The 26,201-nt window shown below is 42.4% G+C and overlaps 3 protein-coding genes across 4 annotated transcripts; all 3 read left to right on the forward strand.

Annotated features, from left to right (window-relative positions):
• The first annotated feature begins 891 nt into the window (after nt 1–891).
• Nucleotides 892–3,362, forward strand: LOC131263210 (zinc finger and BTB domain-containing protein 49-like). 2 transcript variants are annotated; one of them, XR_009178244.1, is made up of 5 exons: nt 892–1,179; nt 1,253–2,233; nt 2,291–2,436; nt 2,503–2,684; nt 2,815–3,362. XR_009178244.1 is itself a non-coding variant. In XM_058265377.1 (4 exons), the coding sequence occupies exons 1-4, from the start codon at nt 1,048–1,050 to the stop codon at nt 2,543–2,545; spliced, it is 1,302 nt and encodes a 433-aa protein (XP_058121360.1). In that variant the 5' UTR covers nt 892–1,047; the 3' UTR covers nt 2,546–2,779. The 2 variants fall into 2 exon arrangements, 1 of the variants encoding a protein (XP_058121360.1); XM_058265377.1 differs by lacking the exon at nt 2,815–3,362 and having other exon boundaries at nt 2,503–2,779.
• A 1,713-nt stretch (nt 3,363–5,075) lies between these two features.
• LOC131263654 (gastrula zinc finger protein xFG20-1-like) lies at nt 5,076–6,801 on the forward strand. The gene is made up of 4 exons (XM_058265886.1): nt 5,076–5,311; nt 5,382–6,362; nt 6,436–6,581; nt 6,645–6,801. Exons 1-4 carry the CDS (start codon nt 5,180–5,182, stop codon nt 6,685–6,687), a joined length of 1,302 nt encoding a protein of 433 aa, XP_058121869.1. The 5' UTR covers nt 5,076–5,179; the 3' UTR covers nt 6,688–6,801.
• A 4,321-nt stretch (nt 6,802–11,122) lies between these two features.
• Nucleotides 11,123–12,769, forward strand: LOC131263828 (zinc finger and BTB domain-containing protein 24-like). Its single transcript, XM_058266089.1, has 4 exons — nt 11,123–11,326; nt 11,393–12,331; nt 12,392–12,537; nt 12,596–12,769. Exons 1-4 carry the CDS (start codon nt 11,195–11,197, stop codon nt 12,636–12,638), a joined length of 1,260 nt encoding a protein of 419 aa, XP_058122072.1. The 5' UTR covers nt 11,123–11,194; the 3' UTR covers nt 12,639–12,769.
• The last annotated feature ends 13,432 nt before the right edge of the window (nt 12,770–26,201 follow it).

The following is a 26,201-nucleotide window of genomic DNA, read 5'->3' on the forward strand; positions in this document are numbered from 1 at the left end:
GTCTCATCCGATTCGTCCGTCGGCTCTTGCTCGATGTCATCGAGAAGCGCCAGTAGGGAATCGAACTCGTCCACCGATAAGGTGCATCGATGCGCGGCTGGCTTTCTGGTGCGCAGCTGCGATTGCCCCACGGGTAGGAGGGTTGCCAGTGCGAGAAGTAAAACGACGCACCGAATCGTTGCGCAAGACATCTTTCTCTAGAAAACGATCACTTTGCGGAGATGAACACTGATAGACTGAAGGTTGGGTTCGATCACTGCAATCCGTGCGTCTCCGTATGAGATGTTGATGGGCAGTTTGAATGAGGCCGCTACAGCTGATAATCTGTTTGCCTGGGGAATTCCCTGTACTAGGGAATCCAATATGAAAAAAACTGATAAGCGCCATAGCACAGCATGAATCGTTTTTCTGTCTAAAAAACGTTTTTTTACCTTTGCAAAGTTGAGCCAAGCACAGAAGAGACTAGGATTGATTACTTTGACCAAGTACCGTTAAACCGTCCGGTTGGCGTTGAAATGTTAGTTAAAACAACCTGATATATAGAGTTTAGGATAGACGTTGCTTTATAATAAGCAACTCCTGCTGCTGTGTAAGATTTTGATACTCGCGTCGAAAAACCGTTGAGATCCCATCATGACTTCGAGGATTTAACTGGGCGAGGATTTGTAATTACTTTTTTCTATTCAATTTACATTAATTATTTTTTTCTATTAGACTATTTAAGAATCTTGCTTGCTATCCGCAGACCCATTGAGATTCTTGTGCATTCGCACCCTTCGGCGAGCAGATAACGAATACTTCGAAAATGAACGAAAAACTGCTCGAATTTCTTTCGTTCAGTTCGACGGTTGTGTATACGCAGCTTATTATCGCTTTTGTCGATCTTTGACATTTGTAGATTGTTGGTAAACAAGTGTAAGCACTTCGGCAGTAAGTAGTCTGCTTCACGATTTGTTGAGGTTTCCTGAAAATCTTCCTATAATAAAGTACTTTAGATGTAGTTTTGTCAACTAAACTGGTTTTGAAACTATAGTAAACGTTATTGGAATGACTGCTAAGACTATTCAATTACGAGAAAAGTGCCGCTTTTGTCTGTGTTCAGATGATCTTTTATCTTTTTCGGAAGCATTAAATACGGCATTCGACTTCGAAGATGTCCGGCATTTCACCGGCATTGAGGTGAGCTGTTTTTTGTTTCTCGTTCGGTTGTTTGTGTCTTAGAAAATTGAAAATAATTCATTATTCTTTACAGATGGCCAAAGATGCAGACATTGCAGTTTGCTATGAGTGTTGTACATCAATCAACGAATCAAAGAATTTCCGGCTCACTTGTTTGCGTAATGATTCGATTTTTAAAAGGCTTATGTGTCTAGATGATAGAAGCACTACGCACAATATAACAATAGCACGTGCTGCTCCAAAAGACGAAGTGAAGAGTGAACATGATGTAATAACATTGGACGATTCGGAATCCGATGATTCTTCTTCGCATTTGGGGCAGCCTGTATCAGACGACAAAAATACTCTTTTCCATGACGAAAACCAATCGAATTATGAACACGGAAAAACCTATACCTACGAACAATCAAGACACGGGTCCGATACCGACGGACATTCCGGAAAATTAGATGGGAATGATTCCGATTATTCTATGCCTTCTCTATTCGATGAAACTACTCACAAACCCTCGAAGGATGCAGATATGCAACAATCCTTGGACGCTGAGTCGATGATCGGAACCAAAATAGAGAAAAGTGCAGAATGTGCCACTGACGTTCGCAGAGAAAATTCAAAAACGGATTGCACATGCATCAGTCGTAATAAAGAATCTTCCACGAACTGGTCAAGAAGAAAAAGAATAGTCCTAGATCCCAATGACTCGGATGATTCTATAACTTCGCTTTACACTGAATGCAATAGAAAACGTTCTGGCACGCGTCATTTAATTACTACCTGTCCAGTGCATGCCACTAGTAGTGATTCAGCTTTGTCTTTACGGCGTCATCATGTATTATGTCATCTTTGCGGAGCTATCGTCGATAGAATGAAACGCCATTTAGATGGCGCTCACGGCGGTGAAAAAACGATTGCATGTCCATTCTGTCCGAAAAAGTTTGCGGAACCATACCACCTTAAACCACATATTAATACATGGCATGAGAGGAAAATAATTTTAACCTGTTCAATATGCGGAAAGGGATTTGTCAATGAAGGCAGCTACACATATCATATGGTACTGATACATGGCTGTTTGAAAAGACAAACATTTTATTAATTGTTTTTTTTTCAGACAAACAAACACGTTAAAAGCGATCTGTATGAGTGTACAACATGCAAAAGGAAACTGAAATCTTGGGACGGGTACAAAAAACATCTGAAGGAACATTCATTGACTGCTCTGAAGTGCGAGGATTGCGGCAGGCTGTATAAAAATATGTATGAAATGACACATTTGTCAAGGTTTGAGAAATCTGTTATCTGTATCTTTTTTTTTTTTTGCAGGGTCACGTTAGAGAAACATAAACTTCGTTATCACTCATCGTAGCGACAGCTACGGTACTGAGTTGCTTTATTCCAACAGTTATTCACTTGTTGTAAAGAAGCATGAAATGTAAAGCAAATCTATACCAATCCAGGGCGTACGAGAGGACTGACTATCCACGTACAACAAGGAAACAAGTCTCGTAAGTCCTTAACGGGCGGGCATGACCAAGAGGTCGTTACGCCTAGAAAAAGAAGAAGATAACAATTAGCCGAATTCTTAGATATAGTTTTCACGTATTTATTTTTATGTATTTTGTTCTCTTTGTGTAGGGCAAAAAATGCTAAAGATTGTTTCAGAACAACCTCAGCACGGACTTATATTGAATTTATCTGGTCGAATCAAGCTGTAAATTTTCATGTATTTTACGCCAAATGTTTGGTTCTTTTCTTAGGAAATATTTATCTCCTCCGCGATTACCGTGTAATTTTAGTTTTTTGTACATTTAATTTTGCGGATAAGTCACGCAACAAATGGTTTTTATCTCAAGCGAAGTTGCACGTATGACAAAGGTTTGGTTGAAAAGAAAATGGAGTTTAAAAACTCGCTTTTATTGGTACAGTATCAATATTCGTGGACAAATGGCTTGAACAGGAATTTTGATTGCTTTTGCGTGTAACTGAATATTGCTTTTTCTTTACTTTACTCATAAAGATTTCGGAGCTGGCCTAAGTGTGTAACTAACTGTTGTTCTGATTTCAACGATTATTTATTTCGACGCGAACGGTTCCAAATATAATAAATACGCGAATCGCGCTAGGTTTTCTTTTCAGGTCGCTGTTGCGGTTGCTTGGTCAGGCGACGTCGCGTTACGCTCAAACTCGGCTAAATTTTTATATTGAATTTTGAGTAGTAATGCATGTTATTTGTTTAGCTACGTATTTTACGCACACTGAGTGAGTTTGGCGCTTCTACATTTGAAATTCACTGAGAAAACAAACTTAAACAGACAACGACGATATTTTGGCCCGCCGTAGGATGTATATATTTCCACATCATCTCCTACTTGTTGAAGAGCAGTTTGTTTACGTTTCGGCACCCGAAAAAACTTTGGTAAAAATATCAATTAAAACGGAGTTTGATAACTGACTTACTCGGGATCCACACTACAGCGCGACGTCCCGTCACGAAACGCGACATCGCCTGACAGGCGGCCAAACTCCATACAAAAAAAGTGTCACACAAATCGCGCTAGACATTGCATGGTGTAGAAACAGTAAACAATCCGACACCTGGACAAAACGTAAACAAACCGAAACACAAACGCGAACAAAACGAGCAATATTCTCCTCGAAACATTGGATTTTTCGATGTACTACTTATTTTTAGCCGTAACAAATGTAATTCAGTTATGAAACTCAGTTTTAATTGATATTTTTACCAAATTTTTTTCGGGTACCGAAACGTAAACATACTGCTCTACAACAATTAGGAGATGACGGAGAAATATATACCTCCCACGGTGGGGCAAAATATCGTCGATGTTTGTTTTAGATTGTTTTAACTGTGAATTTCAAATGTAGAAGCGCCAAACTCACTCAGGGTACATAAAATATATAGCTAAACAAATAACATGCATTACTACGTCAAAATTCAATAAAAAATTTCGCCGAGTTTGCGCCCGAATGTGATACATATTTCCATATACTCCCCTACTTCTGTCGCGCTTGGCTTGCGCGATTGTTCTGCCGAAACTGGTCTACTTTTGAAACGGGACGTCGCGCTGTAGTGTGCGATTCACATGTGATTCAATAAACAAAAACCTTCTACTAAAACAGGTTGTAACTTTTTTCATACCACAGTTATTTTAAAACCAACCACAAATTAAGCTAGACAGGAGATGAAACTATGTAACTACCAAAGGATTTGTAGGTAAGAGTTGTCATTTCAAAAATCATGGTAGGTGGCTATCAAAAATGATAGCCATGGCCCCCCAAGAAACATCACTGGCTATCAAAAATGATAGCCATGGCAGTCAACGTGTTAAAGCAACCTGATGTAAAATTTGGGATAGACGTGATCGTACACCGCTTAGAAAATAAGCTCCGGTACAGTAGGTCGCGTTTATTTGAACCTTAACCGAAAACGGACCTACCGGAAGGGAAAAGTCTAATAAACCCTCAATGAGTCCAAAAACAATTTTGAGTGCCCCTAGCCGAGCGGAAGAACAGTGTAGGCTTGGTAGTCCAAAACTATAATCGAAGGATGGCATAAACGGTCAATAAACCCGGATTACGGAATCGCACCAACAAGTTGCACCGACGACTTGAAATTGCTTTTTTCTGTAAATTATAACATTTAAGAAACTAGCTACGTTAGAGTGGTTTATCTGCAGACCCAATGAGATTCTTGTGCATTCGCACCCTTCGGCGAGCAGATAACGAATACTTCGAAAATGAACGAAAAACTGCTCGAATTTCTTTCGTTCAGTTTGACGGTTGTGTATACGCAGCTTATTATCGCTTTTGTCGATCTTTGACATTTGTAGGTTGTTGGTATACAAGTGTAAGCACTTCGGCAGTAAGTAGTCTGCTTCACGATTTGTTGGGGTTTTCTGAAAATCCTCCTATATTAAAGTACTTTACATGTAGTTTTGTCGACTAAACTGGTTTTAAAACTAAAGTAAACGTTATTGGGATGACCGCTAAGACTACTAAATTACGAGAAAAGTGCCGCTTTTGTCTGTGTTCAGATGATCTTTTATCTTTTTCGGAAGCATTAAATACCGCATTCGACTTCGAAGATGTTCGGCATTTCACCGGCATTGAGGTGAGCTGTTTTTTTCTAGTTCAGTTTTTTGTGTTTTAGAACACTGAAAATAATTCATTATTCTTTACAGTTAGCTAAAGATGCAGACATTGCAGTTTGCAATGAGTGTTGTACAGCAATCAACGAATCAAAGAATTTCCGGCTCACTTGTTTGCGTAATGATTCGATTTTTAAAAAGCTTATGTGTCTAGGCAATAGAAGTCCTACGCACAATATAACAGTAACATGTGCTGCTCCAAAGGACGAAGTGAAGAGTGAACATGATGTAATAACATTGGACGATTCGGAATCCGATGAATCTGCTTCGCATTTGGGGCAACCTGTACCAGACGACAAAAATAATACTTTTTCCCATGACGGAAACCAATCGATTATTGAACACAGAAAAACCGATACCTACGAACAATCGGGATACGGGTCCGATACCGACGGACATTTCGGAAAATTAGATGGGAATGATTCCGATTATTCTATGCCTTCTCTATACGATGAAGCTATTCACAAACCCTCGAACGATGGAGATATGCAACAATCCTTGAACGCTGAGTCGATGATCGGAACCAAAACGGAGAAAAGTGCAGACTGTGCCACTGACGATTATATAGAAAAGGCAAAAACGGATTGCACATGCATCAGTCGCAACAAAGAATCTTCCACAAACTGGTCAAAAAGAAAAAGAATAGATCTAGATCCCAATGACTCGGATGATTCTATAACTTCGCTTTACACTGAATGCAATAGAAAACGTTCTGGTCCGTACTTTATACTTACTGTCTGTCCAGTGCATGCCAGTAGTAGCCATGAGACTTCTTTACGGCGTTATCATGTATTATGTCATCTTTGCGGAGCTATCGTACAAAGTTTAAAACGCCATTTAGAAGGTTCTCACAACGGTGAAAAAACGATTGCATGTCCACACTGCCCGAAAAAGTTTAAGGAAAATTACTATCTCAAAGTACATATTAATACATGGCATGAGAGGAAAATAATTTTAACCTGCTCAATATGCGGAAAAGGATTCGTCAATGAAGGCAGCTACTCATATCATATGGTATTGATAAACTTTCGCTTTTGAAATAGGTATTTTAAAAGACAGACATTTAAGTGATTGATTTTTTTCTCAGACAAACAAACACGTTAAAAGCGACGTGTATGAATGTACAACATGCAAAAGGAAACTGAAATCTTGGGACGGGTACAAAAAACATCTAAAGGAACATTCATTGACTGCTCTGAAGTGCGAGGATTGCGGCAGGCTATATAAAAATATGTATGAAATGACACATTTGTCAAGGTTTGGGAAATCTCTTATATGTTTTTTTTCTTTTTGCAGGGTCACGTTAGAGAAGCATAATCTTCGTTATCATTCCTCGTAGCGACTGCCACGGTACTGAGTTGCTTGATTCCAACAAGTGAACAAAAAGAAGCATGACATATAAAGCAAGTTTATACCAATAAAAGAGCGGTCTAGCCATTTCTTATTGATTTGGAAGCAGATAACTAACTGAATTCTTAGGTACATTTTTGACGCCATAGATGTGGCCAGGTTCTTCTTCTTCTTCTTCTTGGCGTAACGACCTCTTGGTCATGCCTGCCCGTTAAGGGCTTACGAGATTTGTTTCCCTGTCGTACGTGGATAGTCAGTCCTCTCGTACAGAGGAGGGTGCGGTCTCGGTTGGGATTCGAACTCACGCCGTCGAGGTGGTGAGCCTCGGCGCTCATGGGCCGATTTTCTAACCGGGGCTACTGCTCGGCTGTCGCGGACCCACCAGGAGGCCAGGTATTTTTGTCTTTTATGTTCGGTTTGTTTTAGGTAAAAACATGCTAAAGATTGTTTCAGAATACAATCAACCTCAGCCTCAGATCAGGAAGGAACCGGTCGTGCCCGGTTCCGATTTTGAGGAAGGAATGTATCTGAGGATCTGAGGAAGGCAGAAACTGCGAGTTTCGCGGTTTGAGGCTGCCAGTTAACACGCTTTCCAGACTGCACCGTCGCGTAACGCGACATCGCCTGACAGGCGCTGAACTCCATGCAAAAAAAAATCTAGCGCGATTCGCGCGACATCACGCAAGGTTTTTTTAAAATGGAGTTCAGCTCCTGTCAGGCGACGTCGCGCTGTAGTGTAGACCCCGAGTAAGACTCAAGGAAAACGGTTATCCGTCTTGTTTGCCACTACCTACGCAGGTAGTTTTAACAGTTTTATATTCAACTAACTAAATTTGAATGAATATTTCCTTCCGTTTGTCAGATCGCACGAAACTCGTGATCTGCTTAATCCACTCTAAAATTACTGTTACACCATGCCATGAGCTTAGATAGCAATAGCATTGAAAGCGAGTGAAGGGAGCGCGAAAGTGAGATGCAGACAATTTCGACAATTTCTACCTTGAGCTTAGATAGCAATAGCGAAGATGCCGAGCGAAGCGAGCGCCAAAGTAAGATGCACAATTTCTACGCGTCGAAATTTCCCCTAAGCGTCGAAATTTCCCCTTAACCGCTGTGCTGTTGCTAAGGGAAACCAAATACCGTATGCGTGATAATGTTTGCACCACCGTGTATACCATACCGTATGCGTAATAATGTTTGCACCATCGTAGTAAAATAGTTCCCGTTTTCTCTGGGCATACAAAACGAAATGAAACGTTTTCGTGATTTTGGGGACAATTTCGAATCGAACATTGCATTTACTCTTGGGAAAGGTGGTTCTTCAACGTGATGAAAATAACCAACGCAGAATAAAAATAACCAACGCAAAATAAAACTACATCCATAAGGTTGGGCCCAGTAAACGGGCCTTTTACCGGGCCCTGCAAACGGGCCGTGTTACCGGGCCACGTAAGCGGGTCCTGTTAACGGGTCGTGACACCGGGCCATGTAAACGGGTCCTGTAAATGGGCAATGTAACCGGGCTCTGTAAATGGGCCGCGTTACCGCCGTTTACCGGGCCCTGTAAACGGGCCGTGTTACCGGGCCCTGTAAACAGGCCGTGCTACCGGGCTCTGTAAACGAGCTGTGTTACTGGGCCCTGTAAAAGGGCCGTCTTACCGCCGTTTACCGGGCCCTGTAAACTAGCCGTGTTACAGGGCTCTGTAAACGGGCCGTGTTACCGGGCCCTGTAAACGGGCCGTGTTACCGGGCCCTGTGACCGGGTCCAGTCAACGGGTCCTATAAACGGGTCCTGTAAACGTGCACTGTAACCTGGCCCTGTAACCTGGCCCTGTAAACGGGCCGTGTTACCGGGACCTGTCAACGGGCCCTGGAACCGGGACCTGTAACTGGGCCGTGTAACCGGGCCGTTTTACCTAGTCCACTCTAAAATTACTGTTACACCATGCCATGAGCTTAGATAGCAATAGCATTGAAAGTGAGTGAAGGGAGCGCGAAAGTGAGATGCAGACAATTTCGACAATTTCTACCTTGAGCTTAGATAGCAATAGCGAAGATGCCGAGCGAAGCGAGCGCCAAAGTAAGATGCACAATTTCTACGCGTCGAAATTTCCCCTAAGCGTCGAAATTTCCCCTTAACCGCTATTCTGTTGCTAAGGGAAACCAAATACCGTATGCGTGATAATGTTTGCACCACCGTGTATACCATACCGTATGCGTAATAATGTTTGCACCATCGTAGTAAAATAGTTCCCGTTGTCTCTGGGCATACAAAACGAAATGAAACGTTTTCGTGATTTTGGGGACAATTTCGAATCGAACATTGCATTTACTCTTGGGAATGGTGGTTCTTCAACGTGATGAAAATAACCAACGCAGAATAAAAATAACCAACGCAAAATAAAACTACATCCATAAGGTTGGGCCCAGTAAACGGGCCTTTTACCGGGCCCTGCAAACGGGCCACGTAAGCGGGTCCTGTTAACGGGTCGTGACACCGGGCCATGTAAACGGGTCCTGTAAATGGGCAATTTAACCGGGCTCTGTAAACGGGCCGTGTTACCACCGTTTACCGAGCCCTGTAAACGGGCCGTGTTACCGGGCCATGTAAACGGGTCCTGTAAATTGTTCGTGTTACCGGGCCCTGTAACCGGAACCAGTCAACGGGCCGTGTTACCGGGCCCTGTAAACAGGCCGTGCTACCGGGCTCTGTAAACGAGCTGTGTTACTGGGCCCTGTAAAAGGGCCGTCTTACCGCCGTTTACCGGGCCCTGTAAATTGGCCGTGTTACAGGGCTCTGTAAACGGGCCGTGTTACCGGGCCCTGTAAACGGGCCGTGTTACCGGGCACTGTGACCGGGTCCAGTCAACGGGTCCTGTAAACGGGCCCTGTAAACGTGCACTGTAACCTGGCCCTGTAAACGGGCCGTGTTACCGGGCCCTGTAAACGGGCCGTGTTACCAGGACCTGCCAACGGGCCCTGGAACCGGGACCTGTAACTGGGCCGTGTAACCGGGCCGTTTTACCTAGTCCACTCTCAAATTACGCTTACACCATGCCATGAGCTTAGATAGCAATAGCATTGAAAGCGAGTGAAGGGAGCACCAAAGCGAGATGCAGACAATTTCGACAATTTCTACCTTGAGCTTAGATAGCAATAGCGAAGATGCCGAGCGAAGCGAGCGCCAAAGTGAGATGCACAATTTCGACGCGTCGAAATTTCCCCTAAGCGTCGAAATTTCCCCTTAACCGCTATGCTGTTGCTAAGGGAAACCAAATACCGTATGCGTGATGATGTTTGCACCACCGTGTATACCATACCGTATGCGTAATAATGTTTGCACAATCGTAGTAAAATAGTTCCCATTTTCACTGGGCATACAAAACGAAATGAAACGTTTTTGTGATTTTGGGGACAATTTAGAATCGAACATTGCATCTACTCTTGGGAAAGGTGGTTCTTCAACGTGATGAAAATAACCAACGCAGAATAAAAATAACCAACGCAAAATAAAACTACATCCATAAGGTTGGGCCCAGTAAACGGGCCTTTTACCGGGCCCTGCAAACGGGCCGTGTTACCGGGCCACGTAAGCGGGTCCTGTTAACGGGTCGTGACACCGGGCCATGTAAACGGGTCCTGTAAATGGGCAATGTAACCGGGCTCTGTAAATGGGCCGTGTTACCGCCGTTTACCGGGCCCTGTAAACGGGCCGTGTTACCGGGCCATGTAAACGGGTCCTGTAAATTGTTCGTGTTACCGGGCCCTGTAACCGGGACCAGTCAACGGGCCGTGTTACCGGGCTCTGTAAACGAGCTGTGTTACTGGGCCCTGTAAAAGCGCCGTCTTACCGCCGTTTACCGGGCCCTGTAAATTAGCCGTGTTACAGGGCTCTGTAAACGGGCCGTGTTACCGGGCCCTGTAAACGGGCCGTGTTACCGGGTCCAGTCAACGGGTCTTATAAACGGGTCCTGTAAACGTGCACTGTAACCTGGCCCTGTAACCTGGCCCTGTAAACGGGCCGTGTTACCGGGACCTGTCAACGGGCCCTGGAACCGGGACCTGTAACTGGGCCGTGTAACCGGGCCGTTTTACCTAGTTACTCAAACAGCACAAGATGTGCGTCGGCTAGGATTTCTCTGACTTGAGCTCCACCAAGCGGTCGTGCCGTAGATAACCTTACTTTTCCGCTAACTATTTCAGGAACCTCGTGCACTGCTAACCATCCGCTTTGATGCGACACCGAACTGGAACTGAAACGATGCTGCTGGATTTGTCTTGTAAAACGCTGTATTGACAGTTGTGGAAACGCAGCTTCATTTGTGTTGTTAAGAATTGACATTTGGCGGCAGTTGTTGGTAAACAAGTTCACGCGGGTCAGCTGGAATGTTTGGTTCCATTGTTTTGTAGTCGGTCGCACTTAAGTTTACAAAGTATTGCACGGGCATATTTTATCGACCCTAGCTCTATTTTTAAGCCACTGAAACATTTTGGCGATGGCTAGTAATGTCGTTGCAATAGGAAAAATTTGTCGTTATTGCCTCGGCCAAAATGCTTTAACATTGCTGTCGAAAACAGTAGATACAGCCTTTTCTCGCGAAGATGTGGAGTACTGTACCGGTATTAAGGTGGGTGCAACAAATTCCATTCGTTAGCTCTGTGCAAAATGTTGTTCATTTGGTTATGTTTTGCAGATAACGAACATCGAAGATATTACCATTTGCCACGAGTGCTGCGTGGCAATAAAGTATGCTGTGGACTTCCGTCGGACATGTTTAAACAATGATATCGTTTTTAAGAAGCTCGCTAACATAATTAACGGGAGTGCTAAGAGCAATATTACTATAACATGTCTTGCTACAGGACCTGCCGAAAGTGCCCCCCAACCTGTTGAATCCCCAGATGTCGTTTGGTGTGATGATGACATAATTCCACTGGACAACTCAGAATCAAATGATTCTACGTCACAGCCCGCGCCAAACGGAAATAGTAAGACTGTCCCTCGCGACGCATTAGAAAGGCCTACGAGCACAGAGATTGAAGTAATCGAGATCGTCGAACAACTCGAAGTAGAAACATTAGATGGTGATGATTCCGATTATTCCATGCCGTCTCTATATGGTGAAGCTATCCAAGAATCTATGAACAATCGATCGAAATACGAAGTTGGAAAGGAGAAAAGTACAGAATGCTCAACCGAAAGCGGCACCGAAAAGCAATCAACAGGAGATGGACGTAACAAACAGAAAAATTGGGACTCTTCGACGTACTGGTCGAAAAGAAGCTCATTACCACCTGATTCCGACGACTCGGATGATTCTATAGTTTCTCTTTACACAGAATGGTGGGCAAAATTTTCCGATGGGCAAGATGTGGTGTACGTCGACGGTACTAGCAGTGGCAAAGATGGATTATGCTCCATTTGTGGGTTAAAGACAGCTAATGCAGCTCACCATGAAAAACGGAGGCACAACGCAGTGAAGAAATTAGTGTGCCCACACTGTCCGAAGAGGTTTGCGGAAAATTTCTATCTGAAAGAACACATCAATACACGGCACGAGAGACGTATACTGTTTACCTGTGAAGAGTGCGGTAAAGGATTCGTCAGTCAGTCGGCCCTCTTCTACCATACGGTATGGAACAGTGACATTGAATATTGATCAACTAATCGCAAAGAACCCTCTTTTTTCCAGGTTAACTCTCATAAAAAGAATGCCGTGCATGAATGTAAAACATGCCACCGAAAACTGAAGTCCTGGGACGGGTACAATAAGCATCTCAAGGAGCATTCACTGTCTGCTTTGAAGTGCGAAGATTGTGGCAAACTGTTCAAAACTATGTACGAAATTGATCGCACCTACTCTATGAGTTTTGTCTAAACTATATCTTTCTTGCAGGGTGACGCTCGAGAAGCATAAACTCCGGTATCATGCTGAGTAATTATACTAATGAAAAGATGCAAAAAATAAGTTTCTTGCTCATGCCGATTAACAAAGCCAAACAAAAAATATTCGAAAATATTGATACGTAACAGAAAGTTCAAACCACGAAATGAAACATCCACCTCTACAATCAACTCTTTGAACAAACGCTCAGAAAAATGACTGCCGCTAAAAGCGTTCTACCATTATCTTAGAAGCCATTTTCTTAATGCTTTGGATGGAGTCGCTTAACGACGCTTGCGTTATCTTAATAGCTCAGGTGATCGTGTTAATATTTTGGACGGTTTCACTAAAAGCCTTGGCCATCGCGCTAAACGGTGGTAAAAGGTGTAAGCAGCATTTCATACCTTTTGAATACCAAGGCGGCGATGGGATATCAAGAATATCCTTGGACCTGTAGGACCACAATCTGTTATTTAGATTGTGCCTGAAACTATTGCAGAACCATCGAATCATCTTTTATTATAGCTGAACAATGAATGAGAACAGGAAAACAAAACATTCAAAGAGATGTGAAAACATAGCAGAATGTTAGAAACATATGTAGAAAACATATTAGCTGTAGTGTCTGCACTACGGCTCGATGAAAAAAGTGTGTGTGAATATATTGGACACCTTTTAATTTATCTTCATTCATTTGTAATGGTTTGCATCCGGTTGTGAAAATATAATACGCGCTCCCTACTGTAGGACATGCTGTTCTGTTGTAACTTGGAACGAAAAACGGATGGAACCAATTTCTTCTAGCTGCGCTCGAGATGTGTTAGGAGGAAGTGGTACATAAATCTTAGCAAATAAGGTAGATTAGTAACTTGTGTGGAAGATTGCGCTGGGATCCAAATAAACGGCAAGAAAAAGTTATCAAATAAGACAAATAAAACTTGCTCATTGCAATTATCTAAGTGCGTAATGTTAATCATAATTTAAACTTACTCTTACAGTATGGCGTTGCGAAAGTTCGGGGAACATTTACATCATCATTATATTTTACGCATTTGGCAAATTACGGAACAACATTACCAATAACGTAGAATGTGGTAAGTGTGGAGGTCTAGAGCGAAATAATCGGTGGACAATTTGCTAGGAATTATCAATGTTCGATAGTGGAAATTTTATTGTCTCGCATTGTAGATTGTTTTTCGCGCATCTCAATGTCTATGTTTAATTCGATAGATCTAGGATTTTTAATACGTTTTTCATACCGCTCATACTTTAAACCGCTTATTTGGTTGTGCCAGCCACAGGAACATGTTTTCACGTAAAATTTGTGTGACAAAGGATGAACATCTCCTAAAAATTGATGTTCATGCTAAACTTATGATTAAGTTCTCGAGCTCCAAATGTCTAGACAATTGATACCAAAACAGTTTATTTTGAAGAGTATCAATGATTAATGTCTTCTGTTGGTGAATCACTTCACAACTTTCTATTTAATTAGCATCATTTTTATATTTCTTCATTGAATTGGAGCGAATGTTACGTGCAGTGGAAAAAATAAATGTAATTTCTCAACCATCAAGTATGACTTATTCTGGGGCGCTGTAAACTGCACATTTTTTCAAAGGAAGGATGATTTTGTCAACTTTCTATTCCGTTGAATTGCGTTAGATTATGTTTATGTTTGTGGCGCATACTTTTTAATTATCTGCCATCAAACACTGTGAGTATGTTGGTTGATTATTATTTATAGTTTTAAAACAATGCTTACTGGAGTGTGAGGGCCTATTGTAAGTCACTAGAGATAGCCCAAATTATGATCTGCTTGATATTATGCAATTTTTGCACAATAATAACAAAAACTAAGACTACACCTTGGACAGACTATTGACACCGGAAAGTGAAAAAACTGCGAAAAATTAAATTATTCTTTCATTTTAGCACGTTGAAATGAATATAGATGCAGGAAAAAGCTAACCTATACATAGTGCTAGTGAAGTAGAATTTACATTTTAATCTTCGGCTTTTGCATCGCGGTTGTTTTAATTTCCTTTTCACGCCATAGGAGGTGCACGCAGGGCACGCGCCTCTTGTTGGCAAATACCACCATTTGAAATTCGCCATTGTGAGCCATGCATTTCGCACAACTAATCAAATGTCTTATTGTTGTGTTGGGACAACTGGAGACATCCACAATGATCGGTGGTGGTTATATCATGAGCCGAACAAGCTAACTCCTTTGGATGAAATGTTTGTGTTGTTGAAGCTGCCCGATAAGGTTTGTTTTTCGGACATTTTAAAAGGGTTCCACTGCCTTGTTGTTTATATAAATGTTACAATCTCCGTAGCTTTTAATACTAAATCCAAAATTACCCTTTCCTCAACATTTTACTAGCTGACTTAAGCGGGACGAACGAACTTGGTTGCAACTTTGTAACGTACGTACGTGATACATGCGGTAAACAAGATACGATAAATGTGACTTCATCAACCCCAGGGCGGACCGAGAAAAGCGCCCACGACCATTCGCCAGCAAGTTACTGAACCAAAGTGAGCGAGAAACGGAACACAAACTGACCGAAAATCCATTGAAATCCATAGCGATAAAAATACACATTTATTTACTTTCGCTTACGAGCAATTAGCGCGACATCCACTGCAGATTGATAGGCTTGCCGATTTAATGTATCGACCTCTTCGCCAATAAAAGGTAAGATGCGATCAAGTTGGAAACAAAATTATTAAATAAGAAAATGAATTAATGAAATGCCAAGATGATAAAGTAAAGTAGCTAATTGGTATCGACATTCAGTAAATCCACAACCGTTAAGTCAAATTAAATTTATTGTTCTAACTCTCTAATTAATTCGATCTGTTCTATACTAGTTTAAATTAAATTTATTAAGTAAGTTTCGCAATCATCAAATTAGCTCGTTTGAACGTTGTTCCCATTTTTATCCCTTGAGACTGTGCAGCGCAGCATGCACTTCCACTTTTTATCCATCACGCCGTCGAAGTGTGCCATGTGTTATTTTTCATGGGATACATTTTTTGTTCAGCGGAAAAAAGGCACCTTTCCCATCAGGGGAGACACTTTTTGCACGTATGCAAATGTGTTTACACTTCTTTGCGGCGCCTTGGTCGTTCGGGGGTAAGTAGCCGTCGTCGTCGTTTCTAGCCTTTCTGCTTTCTTTTCCCGATTTTAGCGCTTCGAACTGGGAACAATCGGTTCCAGTTTTTGGCCAGCTGGCAAGACGCAGCTCCGGCATCGCGGTCTATTCGCGCGGAAAGGAATTTTACTTTGGACGGGACTTGTAGGCCGTGCAGATGAGGAATTGGATTGGTGGGGTTGAGTGCATGCGGTGGCCGGGGGATGATGGACGATTGCATAATTGTTGATTTGTCGCACAAATTAGGCCAACCTTGTCAAACGGGAAGGGGACCCCGAAGCTGTGTCATCTTCAGGCTGTCGATCGGGTTGTGACGCGTGGCCACGCTGTCGCTTTTCCTTTTCCCATCCCCTCCCCTTGCGAGCTTCTCCAGCGTCCTTCGAGGTGAACGGAAATTAACATACCACCCGCGAAACAGTTGAAGAGGACCCGGACACATTATGGGCGATGCAGTCGGGTCGGGGGCGAGTTTTGCTAATTTTGCACCCGTTTGCATGCGAAAGGTAACTGGTGGGGTTGCAGCGATGCCAACGAAGGTGTGGGTTCCGTAAGTAAACACATCCTTTTTTGCCATTGACGACGGCAATTAACCTTATCTGACACTTGTTAAATAGAATTCTATCTCTTGGACTATGTAGAAAAAACGTTACTGCTATGATTGCTGACATCGATGACGGATTTTCCATGATAAATCAACTTAACGACGCATTACAACATTACACAGCAGGTCCCGGATACGTTCTCAATTAGTTTCGTGGGGCAATCCTCTAACTTGTTGCACAAAGGAATTACGCAACTGTTTAATCATGTACAAATGCATACATTATAGAAGAAAAATCCCAAAATCTGTGGCTACATAAACTGACTAAACCTCAGCTAAGTAGCATCATTGTAAAGATAATTAGTAAAGGGAAGCTTTTGAAAGATGCAACACAAAGGATTTTAATGTAAAACTCATTATTACCATTCATGTAATTGACTCAAAGGGATTTTTTTAAACCCAAAAAAATGTTTTTCAAAATAAAGAAAAAATAAAAAATGCAAAAATAATATTGCATAAAGTTAAAAACAACTCAATACAAATTTTAAAATCTAGTTTTTGGGTGATGCTCCTCACAAAAGTTAAACAATCATATCATGATAAAAAAAGTTGGTTGAGAATAAGACAGGCAAATATTTCTATTGCTTTTAGAAGCTTAACTTCTGTAATATAAACATAAAAAAATAAGTGGACATACCTTCTTTCTTCCTAGCGCCTTCAGTAAGACGAAACCGGCGGCGTAATACCGGTAGCCCGCCCTGAAGACTTCACGATCAAGTTTTTCCCCTTCGCATGGGGCTTCGCACATGAAATGCGCTGGATTCCAAATTCTTCCATCTTCCATGCTGCGTCCCTCCGAGGTGCGAAACCTATCCGCCTGCCCGGGAGAGATATTTCACCACATTGGTGTATGTTGTGTTGTCGCACGTTCGATTCCGTGGCCCACGATCATGCAACCCGATCGTAATCCTTTCATCGCGAAATTCGATACTTCCCTCGATCGGGTGGGCGAACTATCACTGGTTGGTGCGATTTGTGTTGAAGGCAAGGTGAGTTAATCTTGTTATCGGCTGTTATCCCTTCAAGCCAAAATCTTGATCAGTCGATCTTTATGTTTTACTGGAATAATATGGATGGATGTTTCCCTTCGCTCCATCGATATTCAAAACAAGCTGAATTATTCATTTTTACGAAGTTTATACTATTTTTTTGGTAGCTTTTTACAAGCAGGCTAAATAATTGACATCGGGAGTGTAATTAACGATACCGGTTGAAAACGGTGACAGCTTTTGGAGGGAAAAAATATTCAGAATGGCATAGATTTTAAATTGGTAGTAGCAAAACGGAAGCTTCTATCTTCCGCTGCCGGTTTTGGTTTTGTTTTGCACCAGTGTTTTAAAACATCATTCGTTTTTCGTTTGAACCTTGAATGCTTGATGGTCAACAAGTGTCGTGGATACGACAGTTTCGAAATTGGCAAATAACAAGTTCATTAATCATCGCTTATCAGCGTGATGTTTGCAATGGTTGATGGCAGAGAAATCGCCAACGAACTTCCTGTTAGCGACTAGGAATAAAGGATGTTGCGTACACTATTATTCTTCAATCCTATGTTTCAAAATCATAACGATTTTTCAGCTCGACCACTGAACAGTTTAACTTTAAAGTTTTTTTTGGAAGGAACAGTAAGACTCCAACTCGGTTTGGAATATTCAAATTGTAACTAATTTGATGATATTCAAATAATTATAGGTATTTTATTTAATGTACAATATTTACTTTAAAATTGAAGTGCTAGAGCTATGGAATTTTTTAACGGGCAAGCTGGAAAGATTCTAAAAATGAAAAATGTTTGTAGATTAATGGCAATCTCTACTTATTTTTAGTAGGGTTTTGTGGCACTTTTTTGGCAAATAAAAGGAGCTTTTCGAATAGATGGAGAAGTATCGTTTCAGAGAGATTATAAGTAAGATCTAAGATTCTTCTATGGTTGATTAATTATTGTACCAAACTTTATCCAAATTTCTTCTCAGTAATAGTGAAAATCGGTTTGTGGGATATAAATGATCGCTGACAGCGAAGGGAGTCTAGTGCAAGAAAACTAAGAGATATCAAAAATTGGCAGCTTATTTTGGCTGAAAAATCAAATTTCAATCGAAGTGAAGACGGTAGACATTATCTCTCATCCGTTCCTTTTGTGTAAAACTAAAGCTTTTTAATTGACACACATATACGTTGGCATTAAATTAAAAGTAGTTTCAGCAAGAACGATAAGTTGGGACGAAAAATTAAGCTTTAAAAAAGACGTTGGCTACTTTTATCGACAAAAGGGCCGCATTTGGAGTGCCGAAATTCGAAACCCTCTCTGTAAGCTTAGCATTTTAATCAATATATCCAGCAAGTTAAGCGTACAATAACGTGTCGAGTGGTCGTAAAATGTGTGGACATCAAACGTGCTATCAAACGGACCTGCGATGCACCTGCGTCGCATCCCAACGAGTGCACCGGGAGTTGCCCTCCGTTGGTTACGGCGGGCAGGAGGGAGGAGGGCGGATCATCAACGTCATTGTCATCAGCCAAAACTACCAGCTGATGATAAAGATGCATCTCTAGCGACCGAAATCCGCTCGCTTGATCGGTTTGTGTGGTTTCTTCTCCATCGTGCGTGTGGTAACAAACGAAGCATGGGAACAGGTTCCTACCAAACCGTTTGCCGGACCATCGCACATCATAAATAAACCGACACCATCCCGGGCACAAGGGGGAGAGCGGGTGGTGGATGGTGGGGCGTTATCATCGTACGATCACGCACCGATACACCGACAACAAACAAGTTCCCTCGTACCTCCTGGAAGCGAATCCACCAGCGCCGGTTGGTTTACGCAAGCCGATCCCCTCATCGACCCCTCCCACTCATCCCATCCTCACCGGTCGATTGCGCGGGAGTCCGTTTGGGAGCATAAATTTGTGTCCCGCAGCATAATTAATGTCCGCGGCCACAAACTCACACACGCGCGTACGCATCAATCGAATCGGGCACTTTCGTTGGAATTCGACAGGGTCGTGTGGGGGGATTTGGTTTCGGATTAAGCTCCCCGATGGTCCCCCTCGTTTCTTGTCTAACCTGGTCAACCGACTGTCGAAGGATGGCGCCATTGCACTGTGGGATAAGTAACGGTCGATTTTTATAAAATTTATATAGACTGGATTTAAATTCTGTTGTAGTTGTAGAGAAGTGTAAATGCTTAATGAACGGTATATATATTTTTACTTTAGAATGTAAATAGAAAAACTAACTAATTCCTTATTTTCGGGGCTTTAACATCCCCGTTGTATGAAAACATTTAATCAATTTCGATTCCTTTCGTCTGAAACAGAGAATTCTTGATTTTTAAAGAATTTGTCTTTATTTTGGCTAAACTTTTTTGATACAAAGTAATAATTTTATCTCTATTATTTTCTGTACTCTTTTGTTCATGATAACCTTCAACGTGGTTAAACAGTCAAATCTAGTTAATTTTAAATAAAAAAAAGAATTTAAGTTCAATGGACCATCTGATATGATTTTGCACTTAAAAAGTTCGCAAACGCCTCGAGCCTCGTCAGTCCTGAAGAAAATTAAATGTTATATTTCTTTTCAAGCAAACACTTGCTTTGCTGTATTACTTAATCTGTTTATGTAGCGAAAATTAAATAGTAATATTTATTAACAGTGTTGTGTTTTAGAGGCCAAGCGTTTTCTTTGAAACGCCTATTGTCTGCAACGGTTAAATCTAACTACCTTTAAAATAACCATTCTTTATGACTATGGAACCATGTTTGACTGATCCAAAAAACTTCAATCATTGAGAGTTTTCCTTCCGAAACGTTTATTAAAATATCCACAAGTTTTCGGTACGCTATCCCAATGTGCACGTCGCATTCAACAGAGCTCGCGACAAGAGTGCGACCCCGCTGGCAGATGCCCTTTCCTTTCTTTAGCCATTTACATATTTTGGTGATTGATTTTGTGGCTCCCTTTTTTCACTAAAGGATCCCTTCTCCCAGCGACAAGCAAAACGAAATGTAAAAGCAAATAAAATAACAAACTGGCTACAAATCGAGTCAGGTTAACGGGTGCTGGCTCCGTCGTTACTAAACGTGACCTTCAGGCTGGCCAGTCCGGTTGGGTCCATTCATCGGGTGGTAAGGATGAGTCTGTCGAATGCACATTTTGGGGGGGGTGGGCTGTGTTTGGTTGTGGAATGTGTTACACGTCGCCCCGTCATCCTTCAGCCTTTCGCTGAAGAGACCGCCTCCTCCTCCGCGTCGATGGCGAGGAACGGTAGGAATTAGATTTGGAATGTTGCTTGAAGAAGATTCCGCTCGTGAGGTGTTTGACATCGATTGTCGCTACAAATAAGGGCTTGACCCGAGTTCGTGTGGCGCCAGCAAGGACCGCGGTGCTTTAATGAGTGGCATTACTGGTGGATGCCATGGTTTTCGTTTTTCGGGAGGGTGGATAATAAATAACTGCAGCTCGTCTAGCTCGAATGCAGGGCAAACCGAACTGGAACCGAAGATGCAAATCACCGAACCAACCGCGTACGGAGGATCAATTATTCATGCTCGCCGCATATGATTTGGTCGGCCTTTTTTATTTTTAAACCGCTGAGCCCGTCGAGTTTTTGAGGATGCGCGTAGCTTCGGTTTCGGTCCGGTCCTATAAATTAGCAGCGGAAACGTGGCACCCGGTCGATACACTTGCACCGAAACCGAACTGGAAGCGGGCCATTTTTCTGTCGTCCGAATAAATGGTGCCAAGGTCGGTTCAATCCGGACACGCAGATCGATACCGTTCGATTCGGCACCTCGAGGAAAAGGGGCTCTAGGCTTGTTTTCGTTCTCTCGATTCTCTTTGACGCCGCAACGCCACAACCTGCCGCGCAGAGGCTGAAGTTGAAATATATTTACATATAAAAAAGAATTAGATTAATAGTGGTGCGATCATTATCGACGCTTTGTGCCGCGTCAGTTATCTCATAATTTATTGCGTGCATGGCGACAACGGACGCGGGGAGCGGGGATCGGAAGGGCAGCAAGCATACGCAAGATAAAATTAAATGCTAATGCTTTACACGGTCCAGTTAGGGAGTTATGGAGTGACTTTAAATTGATTTGAAATTAAATGACCATGATTTGGGCGTCAGGCTTCGGCCGGGTACGAACCCTCGAGCCCTGGGGTGGAAATGGTAGTGATTTTCCAGTGGTTTTATTAAATGCGACCATTTATAACAATTTAGAAAGGGTCGAATTGGTTTTGTGCAGCCCAAACTAGATGAGCCAAACTAGATTTTTCACTTTATTAATTAGTTACAAGCACGTCATTTGTTTTGCTTTTCTTAGTTTGGTGCATACGATAATAGAGAGGCATAGACGCAAGCATAAATATGTTGGTTTTGGGAGAAATAAATAAAATATAATTGGAATTTATGATTCGGTTTTTGAAATCATTGACTAAAATAAGTATTAATTATTTAATTTTAAGCTAGAAAGATATGAACAAATTAAAAATATAACTCAATTTGATGCTCGCCAAGAGCACGAAAATGGAACAGAAATAATAATCGTAACAAAATTAACAAACATTAAAACCTCAACAATTGAAAAATGAACAGGATCGCAGTTATTTTATTTACCTTCAAATGAATTCATTTGCCAGGTTTTAAAATTTGGTAAGTTCTAATTAAAGTCAAGATAAAAACATAAAAGTATGCAAGCCTTTATAATAACATGGCTGAGAAATTTTCCTTTTTTGGTTCTTTGTGAACTTTAAAAACTCTTCGAGTTAAGTGTGTGGGGTAACTGTATGGCTCCTTCTTCGAACAAAAGGGTAAACCAACCCGGGCATTTGGTAATTCTGGCAGATTAACCAATCAACACGTTTGCCAGAACCGTCCAACGGGTCACAACAGAAGATTGGTGGGTCCAGAGAGTTAATTTAATCTTGATGCCGCAGCTCTTTTTTCACGTTGACCAACGTCAACCTTCGCACTACGCATCCTCAACGTATTGCTCGACGGCATCAGGATCAACTGCCGCGAGGTTAACGGCGAAATCGATCACGCCATCGATTCGTCGAGCCGCCGGGAAAGGACCAATCGATCATCGTTATTATGCTCGCCATTATCACCATTATGTGCGCCATAACGTCATCTCCATTATCACCTCCACCTGCACGGGCAGCCACGATCGTGGCTTCGAAATGTGTGTGTGTGTGTGTGTGTGTGTGCGAAAACCGATCGAAAGCCGGACGGCCACTTTCGTAAGGAATCGCACCGTAAACACGTTGCGCGGGTGGGTTCCGATGTCGGGCGGGAAAGCTGGGAAATTTGGCGCCCGCTTGGACGACTGTTACGCCACCGGCGATTTACTCGAAGGGGGAAAAAGACCGAGACCTACAGCGCGCGTGGCGCCCAAGAAGCTTCGACGAACCTCCGGGAGGGTTTTATTTTCCTATCGCCGGATTACGATTACGTCCATCAATGGGTAGTGCTTCGCCTGTTTGTGTTTCCGTACGACATCCTTCAAGAAACCGTTTGGACGTTTGACGCGGCGTCTTTCGGCCGGCGTGAAGAATCATCGTCAAACATGAAAGGGTACAGATAAGCACGATGGGCGAATTTTAGCGCGAATGGTTATGGAAATGTGACACCGTTGATGGCGCGATTAGTATTCCTTTAAGGCTCGTACTCCCGTGTAATCCTCGCATTTATTGTGTCGGCAGCAATGCTTTGATATTTGCGTTCAGAGGTGTTTTATCACTTGGAAGCTGGCAATTTACCTATTTTTCTGGTAGAAAGAAGTACCTCACCCTCGATAACCCTTTTCCGGTGGGAAAAACCCACCACGGGGGTTGGTTTGGGCTTACAAACGCTTTAGCTACTCGAAAATGTCATCTTCGTTTCGAGACGTTAAAATTGCGTGGCAGAGGGTGGCAAAGCAGACGAGCGGAGGGGGCTTGGAGAAGGGGATCGTAAAATTTAATCAGCGATGGAGAAATTCGCCCGATTGCGAGGTAAACACATTCGCTTTAACTAATCGCGTTGAAAAACGCCGAAATAAGCCGAGCCATATTTGCATATTCATATCGCATCAGAAACGCATGGAAACCCATCCATCCGGTCGAACGGCCATCGGTTTGGCAGCAGCACGCTCCGAAATGCTTTAGATGGTGGAATTCCCCCGCGCTCGCATTCGGAATGTCATTGTAGTAATTGTTGTGTGAACGCAACCAAGCTGCGAAAAAAGAAACGAATGCATTTTCCATTCCCTTTTTCGGTTCGCCCGAAAGACAGCCAAAGGGTGGCGCTCGTGTTGTGCCTTTGAAAATCCCTTCATTTACCACGTGTTTGGCAACCGCCACGCGTACCTAATTGGCGTCAAGCGTTCGCAGCATTCGTCGCAGCATGCTGTGAGACTCTGTTCTTTTTTTTTTTTATGGAGGGCGAACAATATGAATCGGAATATATTCATGAACCTTCGTAGGGTCAATGCGTTAGTTCAAATGGTACTATTTCAATGGGGTGGTGAGGGTGACGGTTTCCGCTCGGTTCTTTGATGGGATGAGAAGATCAAACAAATTTGGGAACGTTTGGGGAGAAAAAGACTATTAATCATAGAGCAGTGAAATCGTAATGCTTTTACCAGTCCTCACCTGCTTTACCACTCCCTGCGATATGAAATTGTTTATTGTGAGATTAGGGTTCTCAAGGGTTGTATTTGACGGTTTGTACCAGATGTACCACTTGTTGGACGACCGAAATGTATTGAGATCTACACCTTAAACAAATGACGGTGAAGCAACAAACTGTGAGCGTTTCGTAAGTTAGGCTCATCTCAGAAGTTTGGCGTGTTGAAATCACTGAGTCCTAGTAGCTCGGGACAAATTAGTCTTCTGTTAGATGCGATATAATTCTACTTTTGCCGGTGAAAATTTTTGTAATCTTTTCCACAACATATTGTACTAGAAATCTGTGGAATTGTTGGAGAAAACCCCCTGAAATAGAAGATTTTAAAACTCGTTTTCAATCAAATGTTTTAACTAAATAAAAGCCCAATATATTGCAAAGGTTATATACAAATCATTTGATTGCTCTAGATACTTGATTATGACAAATTGTTTTGCTTTTTCTCTTGCCACATAATATCAGAGACAAGGTATGTTATATTTGTTTGTCAATATTTTTATAATTGTTTTTCTTTATTTTTTATTTAAGAACATGTAGCTCAGCTATTTTTCTTCTCTTCTTCTTCTTCAATGGCCCGCTCAGCTATTTTTCTATGCTCGGAAAATTAAAAAAATGATCAGAGTAAATATTGAAAAATTGTTGAGTCGCTTGGATTGAAAAACACGTTGGGTCTAATGGTTCAAAATGAATTAGTTTTATATTTTTATTATTATTTATTATGTTAGATATGAACTATTAAACGGTTTGATCTGAGGGCGTTTGATCAGTTAATACGCTCCCTTGAATAATATTGTTTATGAAGATTATCGGTTTACAACTACTTATATTTCGAAACATTAATTTTAGAAGAAGGGTGTCACTACGTACATAGGAACAGTCATCTTATCTCACTTTATAAACCTTATCTAACACAAACGATGGTTGTTTGATTAAAATAAAAGCCACGCCAATTGAGTGTTAAATAGTGAATGCACAAGGGAATGAAGATGCGTCACAATATTTTTCCAGATGAAAACGAATGCTCCATTTCGTCACGACCGTTCCCATTCGCGGCAAGAGGCTGCGTCCGTATGACTCGCGGATGCGCACGCAGTGAAGGGCAGGTTCACGCAATACGCCAAGACGACGCCGACAACGATGATCATAATGATGATGATGATGATGACGACGATGGGTGTGATGCAAACGATGCGCGTTCCGTGCTGTGAAGCCGGGTGGACGCGATTCAAAAATCAACCTCCCACCTACGAGACGAGGTTACCCTTTGTCAGCCTTCTCCCCACTCCGAGCATTGCTGCACCGTTGAACTTGAACCTTCCGGCGAGGCTTCCGTTGCATCAGGCCTGCCCGTGCGTTTGGGAAGCTACCGCAAAAGGCGTCAAACGGGTTATGGTAGGACAGACCTCTTTAATTTAAGCTTCTGCTAAGCCGGTTCGATTTCATCAGCGCTCAGGGCCCAAACGGCATTAGAGATTAGACCGTGCCAAGCAATTGTTTTGGACGAGCCAGTACTTACCCAAGCCCAGTTCACAGCCGCTCGCCCTATTGACCCATCGGGTTTGGGGTTTGTTTTTGTGCACCCACCGGAGCAACGTGTGGTGTAACGTGAAATATCTTACTCGATTAATTGTGCGAGAGTTAGTGCTAGCTTCGTTTCAATGTCACTGGCAAACGCAGATCTTCCGCCGAGTGTCACATTCCACCGAATTTTCCACGCAAGGCCTGTTGCTTCTTAATGCCCTCCATTGTCTCATCCGTCCGATTGCTTGATTGGACCCTTTTGAAGAATCGCTGATTACAACAGATCTACTGCGAGGAGGTTTTCGTGCGCTTCCGAGGCCGCCCAGTGGGAGACTAATCGCCCGCGGTTTGGTTTCGTTTAAAATTTACGACTTGTTAACGGTTGTAAACTTTAAAGAGCGGATGGAAGACAAAAAAAACCGCTTGCAACGTGTTTGTTTGTGTCGCATTTGTTAGGGCTTGTTAACGGGGTGCAACGTATCTGCATCTCACCGAGAAAGAAAACACTGCAAACACGATCGAGATTGCATTACGCATTTGCTTTCATTTTCAACGGTCAGTTCCCCTTTCAAGTGAAGTAAACAATACAAAACGATCCATTTGTGTGTGGCCAAATGGTGCACTACTGCATCCGCTTGTTACGTTACAGCGCAAGTGGGCTT

This window comes from Anopheles coustani, chromosome 2, assembly GCF_943734705.1.
Source record: "Anopheles coustani chromosome 2, idAnoCousDA_361_x.2, whole genome shotgun sequence".
NCBI classification, from domain to species: Eukaryota; Metazoa; Arthropoda; class Insecta; order Diptera; family Culicidae; genus Anopheles; species Anopheles coustani.